This window comes from Pithys albifrons, chromosome 2 (genome assembly GCF_047495875.1).
Source record: "Pithys albifrons albifrons isolate INPA30051 chromosome 2, PitAlb_v1, whole genome shotgun sequence".
NCBI lineage: Eukaryota > Metazoa > Chordata > Aves > Passeriformes > Thamnophilidae > Pithys > Pithys albifrons.
The window spans coordinates 22,317,189-22,342,663 of NC_092459.1; the positions used below are offsets into that span (position 1 = coordinate 22,317,189).

Consider the following 25,475-nt stretch of genomic DNA (forward strand, 5'->3'; position numbering starts at 1 on the left):
AATCAGAATCTCTTCCCCAGTGGCTTTGGGGTTCTTTTTTCCTGTCAATCTACCCAGTGCCTTGGTTGTGGCTGTTTATAGCTATGAGCCACAAGACACTTAAAATGTCAGTGAACAGAAGATAGTAATTGCTAGCTACGTTTTGCCATGCAGTGTTAGATTGAAACTATTGCAAATATTGACAGTTTTATTGCTCCTGGAAAATTCTGACTGCCAGTAATGTGGGTGGCAAGTCTTTCTGGCTTTTGTGCTACTATGACCTTGGGGAAGGTAAGCAACAGCTTCCCTCTGTTTACAGTCTCAAATCCAACCTGAAACACTTCAGAGATGGATGGATCATGTTGAGAAGATAAATAATGGATTTACTGATTCTTGAATCACATAGTTACATGTGATCATTATGGGGAATTTTTATCCAATTGCATAGCTGTAAATTTCCCCTAAAAATAAATCTAACTGTACTAAACTATGTGTCATTTTCCACCCCAAGGGACTTACAGTTAAAATTAAAAAAAAAAAAAGATTGCCTATACTACATTTTAAGTTTCAAGGGCATACAGTTAGAAGGACAAACCAAGTTACTTTTTCAGTAAGGCATTACGGCAAACAGTCTATGCCTAGTAAAATACCTGTCTGCCTACAGTACATTGCAATTTGAAACTCAAGTTTCAGTAAAATGAGCTCTTTCAAATACATAGGTTTTCTCTTGGTTTAGTCTAATGTGGTTTTTCTTGGACTTATCTCACAGATCACTTGCCCAGCTGCAGCGACTAGAAGAACTTGATTTAGGAAACAATGAACTTTATCACTTGGTAAGAGAACATTCCACTGAAAGTGCATGTTGGTCCTGTTTTACACGTCATTTAAATAGGTTGTAGTATGTCCAAAATTGAAGAAAGAAAATGATATAAAGGGAGAGTCTTTTTGTATGTACAGCTGAATTTTGGCAGTAAACTGGTGCTTCCCCTATCTGCTTAGTCTTGTTCAGTACAATGTAATATAACTTTACTCAAAAAACTGCAGCTGATCTCTAGAAAGTGAGAACACTGCACAGCTTTTTTATGGAAATAAAAAGGAGTGGAAGAGCACAAACTCTTGTCTGCGCTTGTCATTACAATGAACATATGGCCTTCTGTTGGGAGCTGGATGAGCTGAGCCCAGATGAAAGCTCACTTATTTTCAGAGTGAGAATACGAGTCTCTGTAAAAGGGCTGAGGCAAACTGTTGAGAGTTGCAGGGTTCTACATTGTTGCAGACTGATCTACCAAAAAGATACCGCTCATCTCCTCTAAAGTGACTCAATTAACTGTTGGATTTACATTTGATCAAGAGTGTGCATGCAATTTGTTAGTTAATGCCAGGCAAAGAATGCTAATTTGTTAAGCTGTAGCAATTAATTTGTTTGATGGAGTTCCCAAGTGCTTACAGTCACCCTTGCTACATTTAATCAAGGTACCTCTAAATAGTGCTTGCAGAAAGACTTAGATTACTTATATTGTAATTGTGGGGTGGCCATTTATTTTTACTTGAAGCTCCTATACTACTTAACATTACTATGTTTTATGTTATAGCCAGAAACAATTGGTGCACTTTTCAATCTTAAAGACCTCTGGTTGGATGGAAACCAATTAGCCGAAATACCTCAGGTAAAGATGAGCTCTGCTGATACTGTTTTGAAGATGCTTTTCATTCAGACCTAAAGGGAAGTACTTTAAAACAGAATAGATTTCTCAGTTCACTTTGCCTGGGTTTCGTTTTGGGCGTGTAAGTGTTTTGTTTCAGTAAGTTTAAAAGGGATTGGCCATGATCCTCTATGTTGTCAGAAATTTTCTTTTAAGCATTTTGACAAACAAATAGTTTCCTAATAGGCACATTGTTCAATTTTTAGGATGACACACCCACTGTTTTCAGTTCTCACCCAATGATCAGAGAGCCACTAGTTGTCTGAGCTCACCAACACTTGTGTGTCTATGTAAATTTCAGTTTTAATAGTTTTGAGTATGACTCTTTGCTTTTTGCAGTCATCTTTATCTATTCAAGCATGGTGTTTGGAGAAATACAATAATAGACCTGTTGATTAGAATAAAAATAAATAGAAATTTTGATTTATTCAGGCAAATCCCCCCTCTGATATCAGTTGCAGGATGAGGGCCTTAGCATTTAAAGCATACAGCACTCTAAATTCCCTTTCTTAAGAACTGTGATAGCATGTGGGGTGGTTCTTTTCCCCTCTTTTTCCTTTATAGTGAAGTCAAACCCTTTTTTCTTTAGTTTCTTCTGCAGTTTGCTGTTATTTGCTGTATTGATCTCATTGTCCACTGTGCACCTTGGGAATCAGTTACAGTTTAATGGGCTCAGTTGACTTTGTTTTTGTTGACTTGGCCTAATAATTTTTTAAGTAGAAATAATCACTTATGAAAGGTCAAGTGTGACTTCAGCAGCCATTTTTATTGAAACTGGCCATTATTGTATATTTTGTTTAGTGTTGAAAAGATGAACTTTTAGGACAAAGGGTGTGTGCATGTGTTTAATGAAAGATCCTCTTGAGAGGCAGGCATTTCAAAAGTAAAAGAACTGATCTTATGAGTTGGGATCAAGGTTGTAACTGTATGAAATATGCAACAAGTATGCAAAAGTAAAGGGCCCTTCTGTCCCAGTTGTTCTGTTCTCGGACAGTTAATTTGGATTAATAAAATGAGGACTATTCTCAACAGTATAGTAGTATCTGTGTACATGGGAAGTGGGAGGGTGCTCTTATAGCTAATAGGGCATTTCTCTGTCTAGTTGTTGGATTACCATTATAAAAAACGTAACTAGTAATTAATAATTGTAGATGATGGCCATATAACTTGGCAGTTCAAATATGCTTGCTAGAGCAACGCTCCCAGCTCCTATTTCTACATTTGTTGCAGTTGGGAGATGTGAAGATATGAAATCCCTAGATGTCATGGCTTGCTGCTGTAGCAGCCAGGAGAAACTAATCCTAATTTGCCTAGGGTTAATTGGGAGGAGTAGATTTAATTATGTGGAGTCTGATAATCTGCCCTTCTGAAAAAACAACTTTGCAGTCTACTTGAGGAAAACTCCAGGTTTGGCTGGTGCTTGCCTGAGTGTGCTCAACATACCTTGTCTGACTACTGAAGCCAGTCTGAATAGTGAGAATAAGGAACTGTGACTGTATCACTTGGTTTGTCATATATAAAGTGTAATTTTATATTTTTTTTCATTTAGAGGTTGTGCAAAGAATGGCCTCTTTAGAGGTCACACAGATGATTGTTTTACTTTGTGGAATTTCATGGTGATGATGCATTTTTCAAATTGCCTTCTTACATGTTTGGGCACGACTTAAGTTTTTTGTCTTGCATTGCAGGAAGTAGGAAACCTGAAAAACCTGCTTTGTCTGGATGTTTCTGAAAATAAATTGGAATGCCTTCCTGAAGAAATTAGTGGTCTGGCTTCTTTAACAGACTTGCTTGTTTCTCAGAATTTACTTCAGGTCTTACCTGATGGCATTGGTAAGTACAAGGTGAATGCTATCACACAGAACTATTTAATTCACCATAAACTGGAAGTTGTTTGTTTTTCAAGTCTTTTGAAGTCTTCTTGTGGAAAAGATGAGCTTGTCTCAGGTCGGGTTTTTTTTTTTCCTTTTGCTTAGTGTGAAATGCATAGCTCTCTCCATTTTGCATTTTAATTGTCTACATGAATACCTCATAATCCTCCTTCAGTCTTCACTTGATACCTACAAAGCAAAATAAAAGTTAATACGCCCTTTTGGTTCCCACTGTATCCATCACCATCATAATTCCTTTAACACTGTAAAATTTTAGCATGTAACATGCTATGCATCGCTTGATAACAATGACTGACAGTATCACTATATAAAAGCCGAATTTTTATTGGGAACATGCATTTATCTTCAGTTGGACAATGTGATTAATTCTATACTGAACCTAGTGGAAGACTGTTTGTGCTTCAGCTTTGCACTTGAGTATTCAAACTACAACCTGTCTGTCTGATCCCTTAGAACAGGTTCAGTATCTGAAGAATGTTTTCTGAAGCGTTACTGGTGCCTTTTTTAAGGTACATGTTTTTACCTATGCTGTAGTTGTGACAAGTAGTTGGTTGTACTGGTTTAAAAGTGAACCAGCAGGGAAAATGAACTCACCATGAGAGAGATTATAAGTCAGAGGCTAAAATTTAATAATAATACTACAATAAATACACTGACACAAAGAGAAAGTGCTTTCAACTCACAAAACCTAGCAGTATAACCCAGTGTCCTGGGGCACAAACCCAAAGGGGTTTGTTAGCCCTTGTGCTGAGACCCGCATAGTTCCCCCTAAGTCCAAAGCAAAAAGAAGTGAGAAACCTGTTGGTGCAGGTGGTGGCTGTAGTCTGGTCGAGAGCGGTGATCTCCTCCTGTTGAGGTCCTGCTGCTCCTCTAGATCCACTGAGAGGTTCCCGAGGTCTTCTTACCCACCACTTAAGGTACCCTCAGGGAGCACCCAGTCCCTCCCCCAGGGCGGGGACTCACACAATGGGTGATTAACTCTGGGAGTCATGGGGTATTGTTGAACTGTTGATGGCCCATTAGCAGCCACACCCCCCCCAGTCTGGGTGTGAAGGTGCTAATGACTCCCTGGGCAGCTGCTGCTAATGGTCCATTGTCCTTGGGAAATGAATAGAGGGGGTAGAATACACAGCTTTGATCACCCCCACACAGTGTTAACTGGTCCAACCTGCTAAATTAGGACATCGGTGAAGAATTTTTTTTCTCTACTGCTCATGATCTGTTTTTTCTGGAAAGTGTCACGTTGCAAGAATGTATCTTCTTGAGAGGACTTTTTCCTTTTTCCCCAAAATAAAGGTATAAGGTAAGGAGGACTTAAAAATGTGGTTTAAACACATCTAACATTTAACATGTAGAAAAGAATGGACAGACCTCCCCTTTTCCTTCATACGCTGTATGTGCCTAGGAAAAGAGAAATGCTGGTCTGGAAGTTGAACCTGGGGGAATGAGGTGACTACTGTGGGCCCTACAGCTGGCTAATGTGTGTTTGACAGGGTTGTAGCAGCCCTTTGTGATGACCTGAGCTGGCCAGTACAGTTGTGGTTCATCAGAAATGGAGCTGTACCTTCTCAAATGCAACGGCCCATGGAGCCTCCTAGACAGAGCTTGTTGTCTCTGTGGAAACCCCTGGGAGTTGCTCAGGTGATCACCAAATTGCTGGTTGGATTGGTAGATCTGCAGAGCCCTTGAAGCAGCACTCTCATCAGTACCAGTGCATCAGGTCAGCTCTGACTTTTTCTCACCCAGCCTCTAAAGCCCACATGTAGTGGGCTCCAGCACCCCTAGGCACCACCTCCCAGCAAGGAAACTGCTTCTGATATCCAGCTGGGATCTCCCAGTTTGCAGCTTTTGCGGTGTCACCTGATACTCCAGTTTGCCTCTGTCATCTCTGTAACTGCCCTTCAAGTAGTTGTAGACAGTTTCTAGATGCCCTGTTGGCTGCTTAGTGGGAGCCAACAATGCCAGCTCCTCAGCCCCAGCTCACATGTGCCCTGGCCATCTTGATAATTTTCTACTGGACCCCTGTCATTTGAACAAGGGGAATACAGGACATGACATGAAACTGAGAATGATTTTACAGGTGTGGTTTCTCTATTTGCAAGTAGACGGCATATAGCAACTTCCATTGATCTGCTGGCTCTAATTCTCCTAATGCAGTCCAGCTAGTGTTTATTTCTGGTGAGAACTCACTACTAGTTACTATTCAGCCTGGTGCCCACCATAGTCTGCAGGTTCTTTCCAGGAGGACTCTTGTACAGCCCTCATTTCCCAGCCCATACTGGTGTATGGGTTTATTCTGCCTGGGTGTGAAGCTCTGCACTTTCCTGTGCTAAGCCTGGAGTTTCTGTTCAGGTTATCCATCTGTGTATCAGATGATTTAACATCATCAGTGAATTTGATATGGCAGCCTATTACAGCTGTTTTGGAGCATGTAGGGATAGCAGAGAGATGTCAGCAGCTAGTGATGTCTCCTGAATTCCTGTCTTGGGGTCTGGCCATTCTGGTGCAGAGAAGAACAAGGTGAGCTTTCTGTGCTGAAATGGTATTTCATATGAAGACCACATTCAAAGAAGTTTGATTTCTAGTCTAAAGAATAAACTTGGGTTTGTTGTCTGACTAACTGGGATCTATATTGGGACAAAGAGACCTTGATCCTGTTCGGGATATAATTCAGATTGCAACTTTATTACAATTCTATTATACTTAAATTTGGATATGAGTATTTATATTGAATATGAATTCAGCGATGTTAAAACTTGCAAAAATAGTGCAAACACCAAGTGAAACAGTGTTTGAGGGTTTTTTTTTACCTGAAAAAAACCTCATTGTATTAGAGGATTTCTTGAAGTTTTACAGCAGGAAAATTTTATGTAATTAAAGCAGGTATTGGAGGATAGTAAACTAAACCCGCATATTTTTCTTTCTGTCCAGGAAAATTACGGAGGCTCTCCATTTTGAAGGTTGATCAGAACAAACTGATTCAACTAACAGATTCAATTGGAGACTGTGAAAGCCTTACTGAACTAGTTCTCACAGAAAACCAACTGCAGGTAAACATGGTCATGGCTGCTCAAATGGTGGGTGGTAATAAGACCTGCTGTTAGGTGCTGAATCACTTAGCTCATTAGGTTACTCACCCTTGCTACTGCTAAGCACCAAGTTTTCTTTAAATGCATCTTATTTCTTACCTGTTCAGTGAATGCTGGAGATCAAGTTGTGTGTAGTAACAATACGCCCTTCAAGTGCTTAAAGCAATTACATATTCATTCTTGAATCTTTCATGACCAGTAAGGGAATTGAAGCATGTGGAGTGCAGGTATCACTTACTTTGTTGTGGTTTTAATGTGAGGTTTTTGCTGTATGGCATTATTGCAAATTTTTGCTATGCATTATCTGTGTCAGAATTGCTGGAACTGAATAGGAGCCCCAAGCACTGCAGAGCTTCTGTTGGATTACTCCTTGCTCTGCTGATCTACTCCAGCCAGGTATCAAATACAATATGTGGTTGATTAAATTATAATCTCAGAATTCCTTCTATTAGGTACTTCTTTTATTTTGAAACAGTCTTCACATGATACTGACGCTTGGAGAGTAGTATCTCTGTAAAGATCTAGATTTGAGCATTTCTGAATTCTGGTTTATATGCTTGAGTTAGGAATATAAGTCTGATGGAAAGATGCCTCTCCAGAAGTCAGTTCGTAGCACCTAAGTTAGGAAATTGCTTCTCAGCAGTTTTGAAAACCTGAGGTTAGATAATATGGACACTCTCCATACATGCACTCTGTACACAACTGATGTGACTGTTGTCTTAGTGCAGAGATATTTTATGAGTGAATTTGTATTAGAAACTGACACTCATAGATATTTGTTCTGAAGTATAAACCTTGCAATCTTATTTGGAAGGTCTGGTAGTACCAAGGATTAACTACACTTCAATTTTGAAAGTGGATCAGAATATTAGTTAATTTTTAAAGTGGGAGAAGTTTTGTTCTGACTATATATTTATCAATTCTCTTTGTATATTATTTTGCTTTTGTTGACACAGTCCTTGCCAAAGAGCATTGGAAAACTAAAGAAGCTGAACAATTTGAATGCTGATAGAAACAAACTAACATCTTTGCCCAAAGAGGTAAGTTTTGTGCAAATGTGATTGTACAAACAGAACACTCTTGATTTCAAATACCTACAAGAAATAGCAGGTGGCTTTGGTGCACTGAGTATTCTTTCCAAAGGGATCACAACCAGAAACTTGTCCATTAGATAAGAACAGCAGCCCTGGTGATTTGGTGGCTTGGAAGTGCAAATTGTCTTTGCAGTTGAACAAGAAGACTTGGATCTAATTAGTTTGTAACTGGCACTTCCCAGTGTGGGTCTCAGGTCCAGCACTGCTTGAAGACTTGGAGTTCTGGTAGGGTGAATGCATTTAAACATCAATATACCTCTTCTGCATGTAGTATAGAAGTACTGTCAGCATCTTTCTCACTCTTGAAAGCAGTATCAAAGCGAAAGTTTCATATTCTGAAAAGTGGCTCAGAGACTGTCTTGACAGTCTTTTTGGTTCTGAAGCTCTCTGGACTATTTTTGCCCTTAAATGTGAGGACCTGATGTGACCAAGGTACCTCGGTCTTAGAGCTATGATCACACAGCAGTGATCACTTGGACTTCTTGTCTGTTGTAACAGTGGGTGGAATGAAACAAGTCAAGAGTTTGAACTCTAATGAAGACCTTACAATTTTAGTTCAGTTGTAAATTCTGGAAAGAGGTCAGGGGAAGTTGTGGCAGTGGCAGCAACAATTCCAGTGTCCTGGGTCTGAGCTGCCACAGGCAAGTCACCTAATCTGGGAGAGATACAGGAGGGAAGAGAAGGTGTGAGTACTGCAGCTTCTCCAGCAGGACAGAGTCTTCTCTGCAAAGGTGCAGCTGGTTCTCAACAGGAAATTGCAGAGTGTGTACCCAGACAGTTTGGTTACATGAATGCTGATAAGAGGCAAGACCCTTGGAAAACTGTTTTTTCTGGGTTGCTTTGTGATGACACTTTTGATTTTGTGTTCATTCAGCAGAAAACTTTCCATGTCTATACAAAGAACTTTAATACAACACACAGGTGTCCTAAAATGTCTGAACTTGAGACTTTTGCAGGTATGTCTACCCTGCCTTTAAGCAGAATTGCTCTGAGTTTGTTACAGCATGTAAGGCTTTACTGGTACACTTAATTTCCAGATTGGCCATTAATAGCTTAGGTAATGTATAAGCACTTTTCTTAGTAATGGAGTACATGGTATTGGAGACAGTGCATGAGGGCAAGCAGTGAGGCTTGGAAGAAGCAGGGACAGGAGCAGGTGACAGGAGAGGGCTTGGCTTCAGGAGCAGGTAAAGCAGGGTGAATGTGGAGCGTGTCTGGGGGGAATGATGGGATGGAGTGCTCAGTGCAGAACAATAAAGGGATTAATGCTGAGCAAGATACTGTAGGCGTGGAACCAGCAATGTGTCTCAGAGGTGGAAAGTGTTGCTTGAGTCCATGAAGGAGTTGGGAATGTCCAAGGGTGAAGAATGAGAATGTGGGAAGAGAACATTAGTGCACGTGAGAGAAAGGGAGAGGGACAACTGGAGAGCAGCAGAAAGAAGATTGGGATAAGCCTGTGTTTGGAAAAGGATAATGAGGAAATGGAAGGTAGTATCTGGAATGAGGTGAGCTGGGATGTCGTGGAAGTCCAGGAAATAAAAATGGGAGAGGGTGGTTCCCAAAGAGCTTGGCAGAGAAACAGGAAGCAGAGCTTTTTGACGCCCTATCCACTTCTTTGAAATAGAATTTTTTTTTTTTAAAAGGTGCTTACACCAATGTGTCTGACTCATTAGGGCAACTACTTTGAAATTACATTAATGGAAGATTTTATGTTTTGCTCTGTGGTTTTTAATTTTTTTTATTGTTTTACTTTTAAAGAAAGTCTGTCCTTCTCTAACTGGAGGGTCATATCCATCCTCTAGATCAGTGCATTTGAATTCCAAGCTGGAAATGTTAGAAACAACTGATGCAATGGTTTGTCACAACATATACTGCTAATATGCATGTAGAGCAGAACCTATCATCTAGCTAATAAGACTGTTCAGTTTCAGTTTTTTAAGTTTCAGTTTGAATTCCCTGGGCTTTAGTGGTGCAGTGCAAACACTTTTCCCTCAACCTCTTTAGACTGCCTTCTAACAGTGCTGAAATGCTAGTTTCAAAACCAAAGGAATCTACTGATCTCTGCTCAAGTTTTGTCTGTTCCTGGAGCTGCATTTTTTTGGTATAGTATTTTTCTTAAACAGTAGCATTTTACTTTAAACTTAACGTGAACACTTCTGTGATGCAAGTTTTGTGGTTAAAATTTAGAGGAATTCAGTGAAGAACTACCTTTTATAGCTCTAAAAGAAAAATGTTCTATGTAAACTGAGTACACCGGTACTGTTTGCTGTTAAGCAAAGCATCCACAGGAGCAGCTTCAGGGGTGCCGATAATGGCAAAGATCCAAGTTCTGAGTTTCCTTTTGGATGGCAGGGAGGAATGATTTGGTGTCTTGGGTGAAATGTTCAATTTCCATTTTCCTTCTCATCATTACTGACTTGGAAAAAAAGTAATATAAAATGCATTGGTAGATCAATTAAGGAAAACTGAAATATTTGTCACCCTTTTTCTGCCTGTTGGAAGGCTCTGCTTGACAGTGAGAAAGCATATTATCTTTTCCATTTATTTTCATTTAACCCAACTAATTAATATTTAAAGCCAGGCACAAGCTTCTGACAGCAGTCATTTTCAGCACCTCTGCCTACTGTGTGTTGCTTAAGATGTCTCCAGAGACAGTATGGCAGAGATTGAGGTCTGGGACCTTTGCACACCAGTGTTGGTACTTGTACACTGATTGCCCCTTCACAGAACCAGAGTAAGATGCAGGAGTATGCACCACAGATATTTTTGCTCAGTTATCTTCCCCTTTTCCTTTAGCTGTTTTCCTTACCTCTTTCATTCTTCCTTTGCCTTACAGAGTACTAGAACAGCTGTGCATTTGTGGTCTTCATCCTTAGTAATGGGTGTGTGATAGAGCATTATGGGTTTCTGTTGGAGAGGGACAAAGACACAGAGTCTGGTAACATGCATTTAGAAGAAAATGGGAGAAGACTACATGTAACCAGTATGGTATCTGCTTGCTGGTGTCTCTGTCCTTTCATCCAGAATTATTCCTGTAGCAAAGAAAGCTTTTATAGATAGGATGGCAGAAAGTATGTACGTGCTCTGGTGTAACCTGGTTCTAGCTCTGAGTTCTAGCTTTTCTGTGATAGTGTGGAGGTTTTTTGTGGTTTTTGGGGAAGGGAGTGGTGAGTGATACTGATTTTTTTGTTTTGTTAGCAGTTTAAGGTAATTGGATTTTGGGTAAAATCTGTTAAACCTTTACATTGCCAGATTTTTTCAAGACACATTTTTAAAACCATTCTCTATTTTCTTGTGTAAGATTTCTTGATTTGGGATTATTGAGGAGTTTGTATGCAAATATGCCTTCAAAGTTTCCTGGTTCAAAGGTTCTTCTATATTACGTGCCGATGAAGGTAAAACCATGGAACAGCTGAACATGTGATCAAGACTTGAGTCACTGACAGATTTCATCTTCAGTATCTCATCTTGCAGCTTGATCTGTCTCTCACTGTACCAAGCAGTGAAACAGACTCCAGCAAGAACTGAGAATGTCTAAACCTGTTCATAGTTACAAAAGTTTTTGCCCCTTAAACTTGAAAGACCTGCCTGGTGACTCTTTGGCATTGAAATCCCACCCTGGCACAAGAATGCTAGTGAAACTGGCGTGTTGATTTTGGCACTTACATAAATAACCTCCTTGGAATGTTTTCCAGTTTACATGCTCTTGTTAATGAGTCTTTACAACCTGCAGAGATCTGGTAATGTGTCCTTCCTGGCTCTGAGGTATATTGTGAGAATTATTATTACTCCCAGTAGGTAAAATTGAAGGGGTTTTTTTGTAACTGTGCTTTTTAAATTTATTTTTTTTTAGTAAGTTGGGACTGCTTTGTTGTTTCTGATTTTAACTTCAGATGTCCTGTCCTTTCCCTGATTTGTGTAAAAGTATGTGTTTGTGTGTCTCAGAGGGGGAAAAGGCACTAAGGAAAATGCAGGAAAACTTGTCTTGGGTCAGAGGGCAGAGAAGCTCTCTTGCTGTGCTCCTCCTCCCCTACTGTTCACCAGTGGTGCAGGGAGTGTTGAAGTGAGTTTGCTGAAGAATTTTCTAGCCAATTTAAAGATAATAATAACAACTGAATAATAGTAACAGAGATTTGGGCAGTTTCTTCCACCTTTTAAATGTGTTCTATGCTTGCATTTAAAGAATTAATATACTTTATGTGAAGCCAAGGAAAATTCTGACTTTATTTACTTAGAATTCAAATCAAATTTTGGATATGACATTCTGAAAAAGCTTTTGCAACACAAGAAGAACTGCGTTTAAATTATCAATTTATTTATCAGGTTGTGTTTGACTTAGTGAGGGTTTTTGATGCTGACAGGTGTTTTGAGAGTTGAATAAAAGAGATGTGTCACTGGACTTTTAACTAGTCACATGCTAAAGAATAATCATTATAGTGTTTGTCATAATGTAATTTTTTTCATTGCTTATACCTGTGTGAAAGATGGTAACTGGTTAAGAACAGGGTAATTGATTCATAGGTTTTGAGTAGTTAACAAATGCTGGTATCTACTTAAAGAGTCATCAGAAACACCAGCAGAGAGGTGATGTGTTAAGGCTTGCAGTTCTGGAGGACTGTTTAAGATGGACTGCTAGTGGGTATATGAATGTCAAAAAAGCAGGAGACTGAAGTGCTAAATGCTGACTGTGATCAGAACACAGTGGGGAGTTCTAGCAGCCAAGCTGACATGCTGTCTATGTATGTCCAAGCTTTGCTTCTTCTCCAGAACAAGGAAACTGTTACAAAGATGAGCCCCAGACTGAGACAGAAGAAAAGAGCAAAAAGGTCGTTCATCGGGTTAGAGTTTTGTGTGAAACCCAGAGGGGTCCTACTGATGCTTATCCTCTCAAGCAAGTCCATCTGAATGCAAAAATGCAGGTTTTTTCTGACTTCATAGTATCAGTGATCTTAAAATTAGCACTTCATAGGAATAACCATTTTATCCCTGACTGATGTGTAGGTTTTGCTTTTTTGGTTTTGGGTTTTATCTCGGCTTACTGTTCTTTGGAGTTGGTGTCATGTGACAAGGAAATAACCCTTAAAGTTGCTAAAGTGAAATAAGTCTCAGGAGTATGATTTAGATAGGCACAACTCATTTGAGATCTTTTCCTGATGTTTTGCTCACTATAGAAGAACGTGAGGACTTCTTTAAGCGTCCAGTCTGTGGAACAGTTACTCATGTGCCTAGCTAAGCACATGCTTGTCCCCATTAATTGAAGTCTGTGCTCAAAATGAACTGTGTGCTTAACTGTTACATGGGCTTGTGGCCTCAATGTGTACTCGGTGCATATGTGGTGGTTTGGCAAAGTTTGTTGTAAGCATGTGATCAGACCAGTCGAAAGCATGGCTCTTCCAGTTAATGACTCTCAGCCAAACCAGCAATGTTCTGGTACCGTATTACTTACATCATGGCGCTCACAGCAGTGTTTTCCTTGCAGCATGCCATGTAGTGTGTGCACTTTGCCTCAGTGGTACCATTTCATGTTTAGGTTTTCAAACATTGGACCTGGTGTCTTTCCGTACTGCTGAGTGGGTGCCATCTTTGTTTGAAATTATGGAGAGTGTAGATAATTTTTAACTGTCAGCTTGTCTTTTTTTTCCTCTGTGGTATTTCACCTGATGTTGCTCGTTAGATGCTGTCTGCCTTTTCTAAAAACAGTTTCATAAAAGAAATTCAGTGTCTCTTATCTAACCCACTGCCCTGGTAAAATCAAAGGTCTTCACTACCTTTGAATGAAGCAAAACCTTTGAACAACTGCCTGTTGATGGATACAGCAAAGTTAAACTAACTTAATAGTAATAATAATAATTTAGGAGTTGTAACCCTATTTGGCAGTAGAAGAATGTATGTTCTACTCAATTTGTTGGCATGCTCTTGTCCAGTATGGATAAAAAAAAATAAATTGAACATCTCTTGTATTTTCTTAATTGTTAGCCGCTTGGAAAATAATGGGTCAGGTAAATTGATAACCTTGTAAGTATTATTCAGTCCACGGTTCTACTGTTACCTTTCATTAAACTGCTTTAAATGCATGATGACTCAGACCGTGTGATTCCACTGCTCCATTTTTCCATTGTCAAAAATACAGAAGTTTTGGTCTCATTAGGACTGCATGGCTTTACTTTGTTTGTTTGGCTAAACTGTTTGGATCTCCATGCTCCAAGACTGAAAAATGTAAACTTCATTCATGAAAAGCAAACACTTAGGACATCACTTGCCAGTTCATTGACATTCACTAATTGTATTTCTTGCTTTTCACAGCCCCTCATGTTAGAAACACCAATTAGACACTTAGTGTGTATATATAAATTTTTTTAAATGGCACTGTATTCTGTGAACATGTGAAGGCATGTTATTTAAGGCTCTACACTCTTTAAAGTAAGTAGCAAATTCTTGCACTGAGAAATGTTAGCTTAGTATTTGAGTGCTGGTTTCTAAGGGCTTTGATTCACAGGCTAAAATGGGTAACAAGGTTGGTGCTTCTGGTGTACACACAGGGCCAGGAAAGTTGATAATTTTGTGAAATAGCTGCATTCTTTAAGACTGCAGTGATTTAAGGGAAACATTTCAGATTTTGTTTTGTCAAGGAAATCTTGTGTTGTAACTTTTTGCTGTAAATAGCTTGTGAATCAGAAGCCTTGAGCAGCTGATTGCTGCTTTCTTCCATTAAGAAGCATTTATGATACAAAGGAAGGCTAGTGGGGTATAAATGCTCCATTTGCTTTATTTTGTAAGTCAGAGTTGCATCCTTTTAAAAATAACTTTTTCCTTGGTATATAGTGTAGGTTAAGTCAACAATATTTTTACTTTGATTAGTTAAAAATCTTTTGTGGTATTTATATGTAATCTCAAATTTGGGTTTGGACTGAATTGTGAGTTTTGCAAGGACACAAATGACAGTTAACAAGAACACATGAATAATTTTGGCTCAGATTTGGGGACTCATGACCACTGTGTAGCAACATGCTGGCTATATTTTGAAAGGAGGAACTGCTTAGATGTGTGTGGCTATAGAAGTCCTCTAATTTTTGAACTAAGTTCTTCCACTATGTTTGGTGTCTGTAGATAGACTGTAAGTCCTCTTAACTTTAGAGGTTCCAAAGCTATTGGGATATTTTGCCTCTAATACTTGGAGTAAGAGAAGGAGTATCTCCCCACCCTGTCCCCACCCCTTTATGGTGAGTTTTGGAACAGGCAAACAAACAGTGGTACTTTTTGAAAACTGTATGATAAGCAAACAAAGGTAGGTTTCCTTTCTGAGTTGGAACAAAGTTACTTGAAGCAACTTTTGAGTTGCTACAGCTAGTAATATCGCTGAAGGAGTAGCTCCTTCTGGAACGTAAAGCTGGAATGCACTTTTTTTTAATCCGATGTGGAGGGCTTATTTTTCTGAAAACATCTACTTTTGGTGGAAAATACAGATATTTTAAGGGTAAAACTGGAAAATGTTACATTTTGCACCCGAAAGACTAGCTTAAGAATGCAAACACTAACATTTGGATACATGGGTAGAAACAGAGGATATTAAATTAAAATAGACTAAAGAAGGCCAGTTCACATGGGAATCGTTAGGAAATTTGATGCTTTTAATGAATCAGGGCATCAAAGATCTTGCTCGAAGTCTTCTATTTCTTGTGAACTTTTGGTGGACTCAATAAATGTTGGGAGTTTAACATTTTGCCTTGCCTTAAGCCCCATTGCACTTGTTTGTATCTAAAGTTACCATGAGGAAAGAAAGAATTCATGTGTAAAACACGGAGCTAGAAAAAGTTGAGGGTAGTTTTTTTGCGAGTGTTGTCTCTGTGTAATTACTGCTTTCTTCCTGATATGGAAGTCTCTGAAAGGTAGGTAGAATGCAACCTATTTGTAAAGATAGAGAGATACAGATGTTCAAGGGACTGCTCCAACAGATTTGCTTAAGGTCAGACTTCTTCTTAGCTAGCGCTTGTTTGCAGTCTGTACCTCTGGCTAAAGTGTCTAGCAGGCATTGTAACTTGAATGCACTGTGACATACTATGTGACCCGTAGTGCATGCCTTTGTTACACTGTCGTACGGCAACAAAACCAGACTTTTTTTTCCCTCCTCTCTAATATAGGTTGGGGGCTGCTGCAGTCTTAATGTATTTTCTATACGTGACAACAGATTATCTCGAATTCCCTCTGAAATTTCACAAGCCACTGAACTTCATGTCCTGGATGTTGCTGGAAACAGGCAAGAGATTTTTGTTTTTTCACATTCTTTTGCTGTGTTTACTCAATTCTTTCTGATAGCAAAAGCTATTAAGTCTAAGAATGAAGTGATAAAAACCCGTTATGACATTTATGTTAGTGTTACTGTTGAAATTGTGAAAGTAGTCTTCCCCATCGGCTAAAAGTAGCATAAATTGTGTGTTGTCATGAGTGTGATTTTTGGATTAATTTGACCCTGAGGAAGAGAAGATTTAAAAAAAAAACCCTCTGGATTTGTGTGTTTCTGACTTAAAACTGAGAATCTAGGCAATTAATGGAGCTTCAGCTGAAACTACCAGCCATAATGCCAAATGAAACTAATATTGAGTGTCTTATCTTTGTGGTACAGTGCAAGTAACAAGGAATGACACTTTGTCTCGGTTTGAGGGCAGAAAAACCAAAATGTTTTACCCACAAGCAGGGGAGGGGCCTCCTCCACGATAATCACACCACTCATTATCAAATTTAAGAAAAGGAATTTTAATACAAGAGGGATAACTGATATATATATATATATATATATATATACATATATATATGTAAACAGACTAGTGCAACCCACTTCCCCAACACCACAAGAGAAAGAAAAAAAAAACAACAACAAAACCCAGCAGGTTTTCCTCCGGGAGGAAAGGTTATACTTAAGTGTCCATGTCACAGCCCGGCTGGCTGCAGAGTGAGTTTCAGTCCCTCTCCAGCGAGACAGACGAGCAGTGAGCTTTCAGATGGACTCAGTCTCTTCCCCCTGTGTTCCCCGTCCAAGAAGCAGAAAGGTAAGAGCAACCAGAAGCAAATCCAAGGCAGGCAGCAGCAGCAGCGCGGCACGAAAAGTAGTCCGGGGTAGGCAGCAGTGAGACAGCCAGGAAAGCCCCAGCAGTAACCAGCAGGGCAGCCTGCCTCCTTGGAGCCCCCACTCCCGCGTTCCGAGCCAAGACTGGGCAGAATATCCAAAAAAAAAAAAACCAAAAGAGACAAACCTGCCCCCACCCAAGCGATCAACAGTTAACTGCTTCTTTTGTTAACCGCTGGCCTGGGCAGTTAAGTGGCAGGGGAGAGAATTTACATAATAATCCCAAACTACAACACACTTTGACCTTGTAGCTTCCCATGAATCTTAGTGTGCTCCAGACATCAACATGCAAAAATGAGTGGCTGAAAGCATAAATCAGCAAATTGGTTAGTTTCTTACTAGGGAGTTAAATGGAAAAAAAAAAAGGAGGAGAAGCAAATGGTGTTTCACCTATGCAGTGTAATTATCTCACAGGCACTTAGATATTACTGTTCTGACAATTGTTTGTGTGTAAGGATCGTGAGCAGGAGCAGCTGTCTGTGTTCCAGGGCATTTTGCTGCAGTAGAGAAAGCTCATCATACTTCTACCTGTTACTCACAGCTACAGAGGATTATGGTATGAAGTTAAGGTGCGGATTTTTTTGCTAAGAATGAAGTAGTTGGAATTGATGACTACTGCAGTGCCTTCTATTAGAGTCACTAATTTCAATCCTATTTATTCCGACTCAGTGATACATATATTTAGGAGTTAACTTCATGATCATCTATTAAGTCACCTAGAGATTGCCCTGACTTTTTTACTTTTCTTTTTTGATAGGCTGACGTATCTTCCTCTCTCACTGACTACCCTAAAGCTGAAGGCTTTGTGGTTGTCTGATAACCAGTCCCAGCCTCTACTGACATTTCAGACTGACACAGACCCTGAAACAGGAGAAAAGATTTTAACATGTGTATTACTTCCTCAAATGCCTTCTGAGCCTGGTTGCCAAGGTGAGTGCCTAGAGTCAGCTTTTGATTATGTATAGCTGTTTGTTTACTGTGTTGTCTCTTCCATAAAGGTTTGTAAAACAAACATAAGCTCTAATGAGCAAAGTAGCAAAGTTCAGGTTGAATTTTCACTATTAAATCTTTTTTTTCTCTAATCAATCTTCAGAAGACTTGAAAACTTGCCAGTAAGTGTTAACTGAAAGTACAATGACAGCAGCTACAATAAATAAAATACCTGGAAGAAAAAGACTTACTCATATAATTATTCTGAGGCTTGCCAGTGGGCCAAGTAGTGGTGCCCATGTTTGTGTACATTGTTTATACATCCTAAATACATATATATGTTTTGAAAATTAGTGGCTTTCTAACTGCTTTTTTTTTACAGAAAAATAAATTACATAGCTAGTTGTAAGCAGTAGACATTTTGCTTTTTAGCAAGGTAATTTTCTTCCAAGCAAAGATGCTGTAGAATAACGTTATTACATTCATTAACAAGTGTAGAATTCCAGTATAAGTTGCATTTACCTTCTGTGTTGAAACTTGCTTCTGGGTCAGGTGGAACCATAAACTTTTTCAGTGTTGGCCAAGTTGCTGCTCCAGTAACTTCTGAATGTTTTATCCCCTCAAGTTTTAAAGCTGTGTGTGAACACTGAAGGGGACTCATCTGAGTTAATATTTAAAGTGCTGCTGTAATCACTGGAGAGTAATTTATCTCAGGGAAGAATGGACTTTAAAAGAAAATCATGTGAATTCTTCTCCACTGTGTACAAAGGGGGCCGGAGGAGAAAAGTTCAGCTGTAGGTATCTGTATTGTAGGTACCCAGACTTAATTCCAGTGTTTCAGTCCTGTGTGGCTGGAGCAAATAGAAACCATTAAAGCAGTAGGAATGTAGAAATGTCTGTTTTATATCGGCTTCTGAATTTCAAGAGTACAAATTCCATTAAGAATTAAAATAAGTAAATTAATCAACCCCTTTAGATTTAGACAAAGTTAAGCTATTTCAAGAAGAGGAACTGAGATGGACCAACTTTCTCGAAAGGCCATACGACTGGAAATTAGATTTCCTCCTCTCCAGGTGAATCTCACAGGTTCAAGTGTAGGGAGCTTGGAATTAAGATTGCTGGGTATGTATGCTTAGCAATATTAAAAGGATGAGTTCAGTAAAAGCAATGATCCTGTGTTATGGAATGCCATTTAGGGAACTGGCTGATGTCAGGTGGCAGCCATGATCCAGAAGAAAAACATGTATAGTGGCAAATGTATTAAAGTATATAATCAACACTCTAAAATCTGAAACAGTCTAAGTACAGAAACATCGCATTTATACAGGAACTGTTTAGTGTGTGTACTCAATAGCAGAAAGTTAGTGCAAGTTCTACTTTCTGCCACAAAAAGTAGAAATAGCCACCTGTAAATCTTGGATGAATGATTACTTGGTTATTGCAGTTATTAAAAACATAGTATGTTGAGTGTGTGGATTCACATGCAAGTTGCTCTGAATCCTGAGTTGCATTCTTCCTATTCTAATAGATAACCTACCACGATGTGGTGCATTGGAGAGTTTGGTAAATGAAATGTCAGATGAAACATGGAATGAGCGGGCGGTGAATCGAGTCAGCGCAATTCGCTTCTTAGAAGATGAAAAAGATGAAGAGGATAATGAAATGGTATGTTTTCCAAACCTTTGGATACCTGCAGACACTGTGACTTTAATGCAAAAGTATAAAAATATCTGAGCATCCTTGCTGTAAATATTTTAGCTGTGATTGCATGTCTTGTGTGTATATTTGTTGCAGAAATTCATGTTGACTGCTGAAACTATTGACTTTAGAAGCCTTTTTTTTTCTGCTTTGAATATAACTTTCCTATTCTGATGCAGGACAGTCTTTGTTTTGCTTTGTTTTGCTCTGTCTGCTCAGCATGTTTTCTTTTCAGAAGGAAGATAGGATCTTTCTCTGCATCTTTGAACCTTTACTGCCTGAAAGTATTTAGGGTTTACCAGCACTCTGGCATGTGTCTCCATGAAGTTTGCCATTGTTTGTCTCTCTAATTTCTATTTTCAGTTTCTTTCTTTCTTTCTTTCTTTCTTTCTTTCTTTCTTTCTTTCTTTCTTTCTTTCTTTCTTTCTTTCTTTCTTTCTTTCTTTCTTTCTTTCTTTCTTTCTTTCTTTCTTTCTTTCTTTCTTTCTTTCTTTCTTTCTTTCTTTCTTTCTTTCTTTCTTTCTTTCTTTCTTTCTTTCTTTCTTTCTTTCTTTCTTTCTTTCCTTTCCTCCCTTTCCTCCCTTTCCTCCCTTTCCTCCCTTTCCTCCCTTTCCTCCCTTTCCTCCCTTTCCTCCCTTTCCTCCCTTTCCTCCCTTTCCTCCCTTTCCTCCCTTTCCTCCCTTTCCTCCCTTTCCTCCCTTTCCTCCCTTTCCTCCCTTTCCTCCCTTTCCTCCCTTTCCTCCCTTTCCTCCCTTTCCTCCCTTTCCTCCCTTTCCTCCCTTTCCTCCCTTTCCTCCCTTTCCTCCCTTTCCTCCCTTTCCTCCCTTTCCTCCCTTTCCTCCCTTTCCTCCCTTTCCTCCCTTTCCTCCCTTTCCTCCCTTTCCTTTCTTTTTCTCCATTTGCCATCAAACAACCATAGTGTCCAGAAATAGCAGGAATGTTGCTCATTAGTTTCCCACTTAAACAAAGGATGTGGGAACATCTGTCACTGTACTTATAAGACCTCTCCATTAAGTTGGGCTCTGCATGTCCTGAAGATCAAAATGCAACATGATCTGTAGTTTTACTAACTTTTCTTAACAATTAAAACTCTTTGTAGAGTTTAAGACTGCTTCAGTCACATTTTCAGCATGCTTCTCTGATGCTCTAAAAAGTCACTGGTGGTCCTCACTACATCTCAGCTTGAGATACTTCAGGGCACTGTCTGGATTGTTTGTTTAAAAAGTGACTATAAAAACTTATAGTTAATAGATAAATGATCAAGTGAGGTAGTCACTTACTCCAAAGCAGCAGAAACTAGATGTCTCGTAACAAGCAAGGTTCAGACTGACTGATAATTGAGTTCAGAGTGATGCTGCTTAACAACTGTGCCAACCTGAGAATGTCCATACAGTAGTGACATCTTGAGTGTTAAAGGTAACTGCTTTCAGTCACGATATTATGTTTGATTTGAGGCAAGAGCGTTGTTGGGGGAAAAAGAAGTTTATGATCTTACTAGGGAGAAGGAGGGGCAGATTTCCAAAGCAGTCTTGACCAAAGCACCCATTTATAGGGCATCAGATCAGCTGTAATCTGCACAGTTTTACATGTATGCCACTAAAAAGTAATTGCATGTATACGTGTATTATACGTATATTGTATTTGTGGTGTTCTGCTGGTCTCCAACCTGGGTGCTAACTGGAGTTTTTGTAAATTTTGTTTTCCTTTGTAAAGGTTTCAGCACAATGATGTTAGGCATTCTTGTGTCCAGAGAGGAAATACTCCCTCTTCTTCCTCTCAAGATACTTGTTCTCAGTTAACAAAAGAACCAAACTCTGTGCTGGGGCTTGAAGATATACTAAGCTTCACACAAATATGTATTTGACACTGTAAAGAGCTTTTGTGGGATTCTTTCAAAATCAGATGAATGTTTTCTGTTTGAAATGTGATCTTTAATCACTTGCCTGGTTTTTGGGGAAAAAATCCCCAGCTATTTTTATGAAAGAATCTTCACTCCATAACCTGTAATTTTACTTCACTTGAGTGGCTTTCAGATCAGCAGGCCAAAAGAGGAAAAATTTACTCCTAGACAGTTCTTAAAACCTCTTTCACTGTCTTCATAAACAGGCAACTATGAAAGTCACGTTCAGCACAGAGCATTGTAGTTTGAAAAGGAAAAGGGTGCATAAAAAAGAAAAAATAAATGATACTAATAGTTGGTATGTGAATGCTGAAGCCTTGAAAGTGTATGTTGTTTTTGTAGAGAGACAAAGGCAAAACCACTCATTGCACTGTTTATTTTTAGAGAACACTTCTAAGGCGAGCCACTCCACACCCTGGAGAATTAAAGAATATGAAAAAGACAGTGGAGAATTTACGGAATGATATGAATGCTGCTAAAGGACTGGATTCAAACAAAAACGAGGTCAATAATGCCATTGACAGAGTGACCACTTCTGTGTAGAGTTTCATCTCCAGGTTTTACCTCCTGTGTCTTCCCCTGCTGTTGAAATGTTCCTGTCGTCTTCTGGGATCTCACTGAGCCCCTTTTTGTTTTTAACCAGAACCTGATTCATCATCTCCATACACGTGAGAAGTGCAGCCCACTGGAAGAAAGTGCCTTATTTCATCCAGGCAGTGAACCAATAATTTCCAAATCAATATTGTAATTTTAGTAGTCCTAGGCTTTTTAAAGTTTAATACACTACTTTATGCAAAATAAAATATTTTTGTCTTAAACACAGGGGAAATAATGCTTTTCTTTTCCAGAGTGCTGGGATATCTTCTTCCCAGTGGCTGGATGTGCTGGTGAGAAATATAGTTTTGTGGGAAATTGATACACTTTTTTATTTTTTGGCAGCTCAGATGGTGTAAATTTTAAATTTTTGTATAGGACTTTCATAGCAAGATGATGTATTTCATTTTTAAGAGAAAATTTATCTTGAGCGGTACATATTTTACTATTTGTGGAAGAGAATAAGTTTCATGGACAACTGTATTCATTTGTTTGTACCACCCATTGTGCCTTATTGTGTCTTGTATGTTATATTAGTCTTAAATACAGCAATTCTTGAGGAAAGTGAATAGATTTGGTGTCCAGCTTTAGATGTGTTTTTCTTTTCACACAGTAAGTTTTTGGGAGTTTTACAGCAGAGAACATATGTTTATATTATGGGATCTTAGGTTGTGAAGCACAAATGTTAGTTTTGTTGTAAACGGAATTAAGATTTAAATGACCAAACTGCTATTGTTTATTACATAATGCACTCACACTTTAACTTAGTTGTAATGAAACATCTTGGTTTGGATGATGTGTTGCATTGCAGTCACTAGAAATTCATGCTTCCATTGTTTTTTTTTTAATGTGCCATCTGTAAAATAACTTGAAAAACAGCACGATAGACTTTCAGAAGCACAGTATGAAACTAGTTTTATGTATTACGCAAGAAAGCATGATTCTTTAAACTGCTTTGGTGGTTTTAGAAAAATATATAAAACCATAATAAAAAAATCTTTAAAAGCTTTGGTAGATTTATTGTATCATTAAAACAGCAATTAAAGTATCTATTAATTAATACTGGAATCTACTATTATTGTTACTGTGTTGCACTTCCAGAGGTCCAGTGCTGATTTCAAGGTCTTATTAAATCTGTGGGTTCTGGTTTGTTTATAAAGGTAAGTATTAACTGAGTTGAATTTGGGAAATAACAGTTTTGAAAAAGGCTGATAAATATTTTTGGTGTCTCTGGGTTCTGTGTGTGCCATGAGCCAACTTGTTCAGTGCAGGGACTTGAGTTCAGAGCAAAAGTTTGACATACTTAGTATGAGATGATGTAATGGACCCATATTGAGCAAAATGAAAGATCCGACACTTTATGAATGGCAAACCACACCCCTTTTTCTGCAGTTTTATTGTTCCCAAGGCAGAGTTCTCCTGGATATTCTTGGTAAGCCTCTGTTAAAACCAAAAAGAAAATGAGCTTTTGGTACAGCTGACTCCAACACTGGATAGAATTTTCTTTTTAAAGTACTTAATGGAATTGACACAACAAAAATTTAAAACTGTAGGAAACCCTGTACTCAGAGTTCAAGTAAACCTCAACAAACCCATTTAAGATGAAAATGTTCCTAAAAAACAGTTCCTAAAATAGCCAAAGGCAGCAAGACTCTGTGATGCCAAGTTTTCATTTGGAAGCTGTGGTTTGTTTTGTTTTTAGTGGCTGCTCCATCAGCAAGATAAATATGTAAAGCCTGGATTTGGGCCTTGCCTGACATGCCCCCAGATGAAAATAATTAACTGCCCCTATGCACCTACTCCCTCCTGCTGCAGGCAGCAACAAGATATAAATCTTGTTAGAGCTCTGTGATAGGTGTCTTGTTGCTTGGTGGCTGCTTTTTATACACTCCAGTAGGCTTCTGGAGACTGTGCTGCAGCCCACAAACCTGCCAGAACACAAGCACTACTTTCTGCATCTGCTTTGGCACAAAGTGACTGATCAGCACTCATTTTTTTTTTGTAATAGTGGAAGGAATATTTGCTGTGGTTTCTCTGGCTACAGGTACATGGGTGTACCTGGCTGGTTGCCTTCAACTGGGACAGTTCCACATTCCTGCACCTAAGGATGGCTGGTATTGTCTCCTTGTGGTCATCTCAGCCAAAGATGGGTGGTATGAATGGCTTATTGAAGGTGTTTGCATCCATTCATTTGTAAAAGGAAATAAATTGAGCTCAGACTAGAATCCAACACTTGCTTAATGAGAGATTAGAGGAGCTGAAGTCCATCAGCAGACTATCCAGCTACAATCCCCAAAAGAGCATTGGTGTTCCTTGCTTTTCACTACCATCTGCCTTCACTTTGTGAATCTGTACAATGGAAGTCTGGATTTTCATTATGTCTTTTCAGTCAGTATCTGGAAGGAGCTAGAACAGGAGGTGTATTTTGCAGTCTTCTACACTAATACTCTGTAGCACTGTATCTTGTTAATGTCCTCTTTATGCTTTTTGAGTGAGACAACTAGAGATTCTGCTCTACAAGTAGTTCAGCAGTGTATAAAATGTAGTGTAGAGTGTTTGAGTGTAGCAATAAGTGTAATTTCCAAGTTAGTGAGTCCTTGAGGTATGGCAACAGCTGCTGGTGGTGTGGAGTAACAGCTGAAGTGTCATTTGTTTTTTCAGGGCTGAAAAGATGCTTTGGTACCTGCTGTGCAAAGTGACAAGGGACTCTCCCCCTAATGCTGGTTCAGAGGGACTTGCATATTGTACCACCTGATCACACCTCCAGCAGCCTAGACCCCAGAAGTCCCTCTGATCTCTTGACTGGTCTATGTGTTGTGTGCCATTTTATGAAGTGGTTTAGGTACACTGCGCTTCCCAACAGTGTTGATAACCCTCCAGGTAGTTTTAACTGTGTTTTATAGCTAGAAAAAGCTGACGATGTTTGTTCTGATGGAAGCCTTCCCTTCCTACTCTCTGTTTGGCTTTTTTTTTTTACTGATGCTGTGAGGAGCCTGAGAGGTGAATATGATTTTGAAAGCATGACTTTTCTTTATGAACTCTTTCTACTTCACTTTAAGTCTTTTGTGAGGTGGGTTTCATGCAAAGAAAGACAAAATTTGCATCCTGTTTTATTAACTATAAACAGGTAACCAGGGAAAATCAACTGACCGTAGTGGTGGAGTGGATTTAATATTAACTTGTGAGTTACTACATGCAAGTTCTCTTTATTGAAAGTCACAATTCCATAGCCTTAAAAGAATAGAAAAAAAAAAGGCACTTGTGCTAAAATTGACTGTAGCGTAGCAGCGGATTTTTCCATCCCCTCCTGTGTTGCTTCAGGCTTTTCCAACAGCTTCCATGTAAATTATGTGTTATGGTTATTTTTCTGTCTTACATTCCAGACTTTTGATAAATGGCACATCTTAGGAAAGTGCATACTGGAAACTTGCATATCACTGTCCTTTCCAGCAAGTGAGTTGTTTGTGTGCTGCTC

The 25,475-nt window shown here is 39.0% G+C and overlaps 1 protein-coding gene across 1 annotated transcript in view; it reads left to right on the forward strand.

The window, feature by feature from the left end:
* LRRC1 (leucine rich repeat containing 1) overlaps nucleotides 1-23,007 on the forward strand; it is a 65,189-nt gene extending 42,182 nt beyond the window's left edge. The window contains exons 6-14 of the mRNA XM_071548482.1: nucleotides 749-812; nucleotides 1,572-1,646; nucleotides 3,371-3,515; nucleotides 6,506-6,624; nucleotides 7,620-7,703; nucleotides 15,896-16,011; nucleotides 17,636-17,808; nucleotides 19,337-19,473; nucleotides 21,791-23,007. Of these exons, the coding sequence (XP_071404583.1) occupies nucleotides 749-812; nucleotides 1,572-1,646; nucleotides 3,371-3,515; nucleotides 6,506-6,624; nucleotides 7,620-7,703; nucleotides 15,896-16,011; nucleotides 17,636-17,808; nucleotides 19,337-19,473; nucleotides 21,791-21,949 (1,072 nt within the window). The 3' untranslated portion in view covers nucleotides 21,950-23,007. The remainder of the gene's footprint in view (nucleotides 1-748; nucleotides 813-1,571; nucleotides 1,647-3,370; nucleotides 3,516-6,505; nucleotides 6,625-7,619; nucleotides 7,704-15,895; nucleotides 16,012-17,635; nucleotides 17,809-19,336; nucleotides 19,474-21,790) is intronic.
* Nucleotides 23,008-25,475: the final 2,468 nt, after the last annotated feature.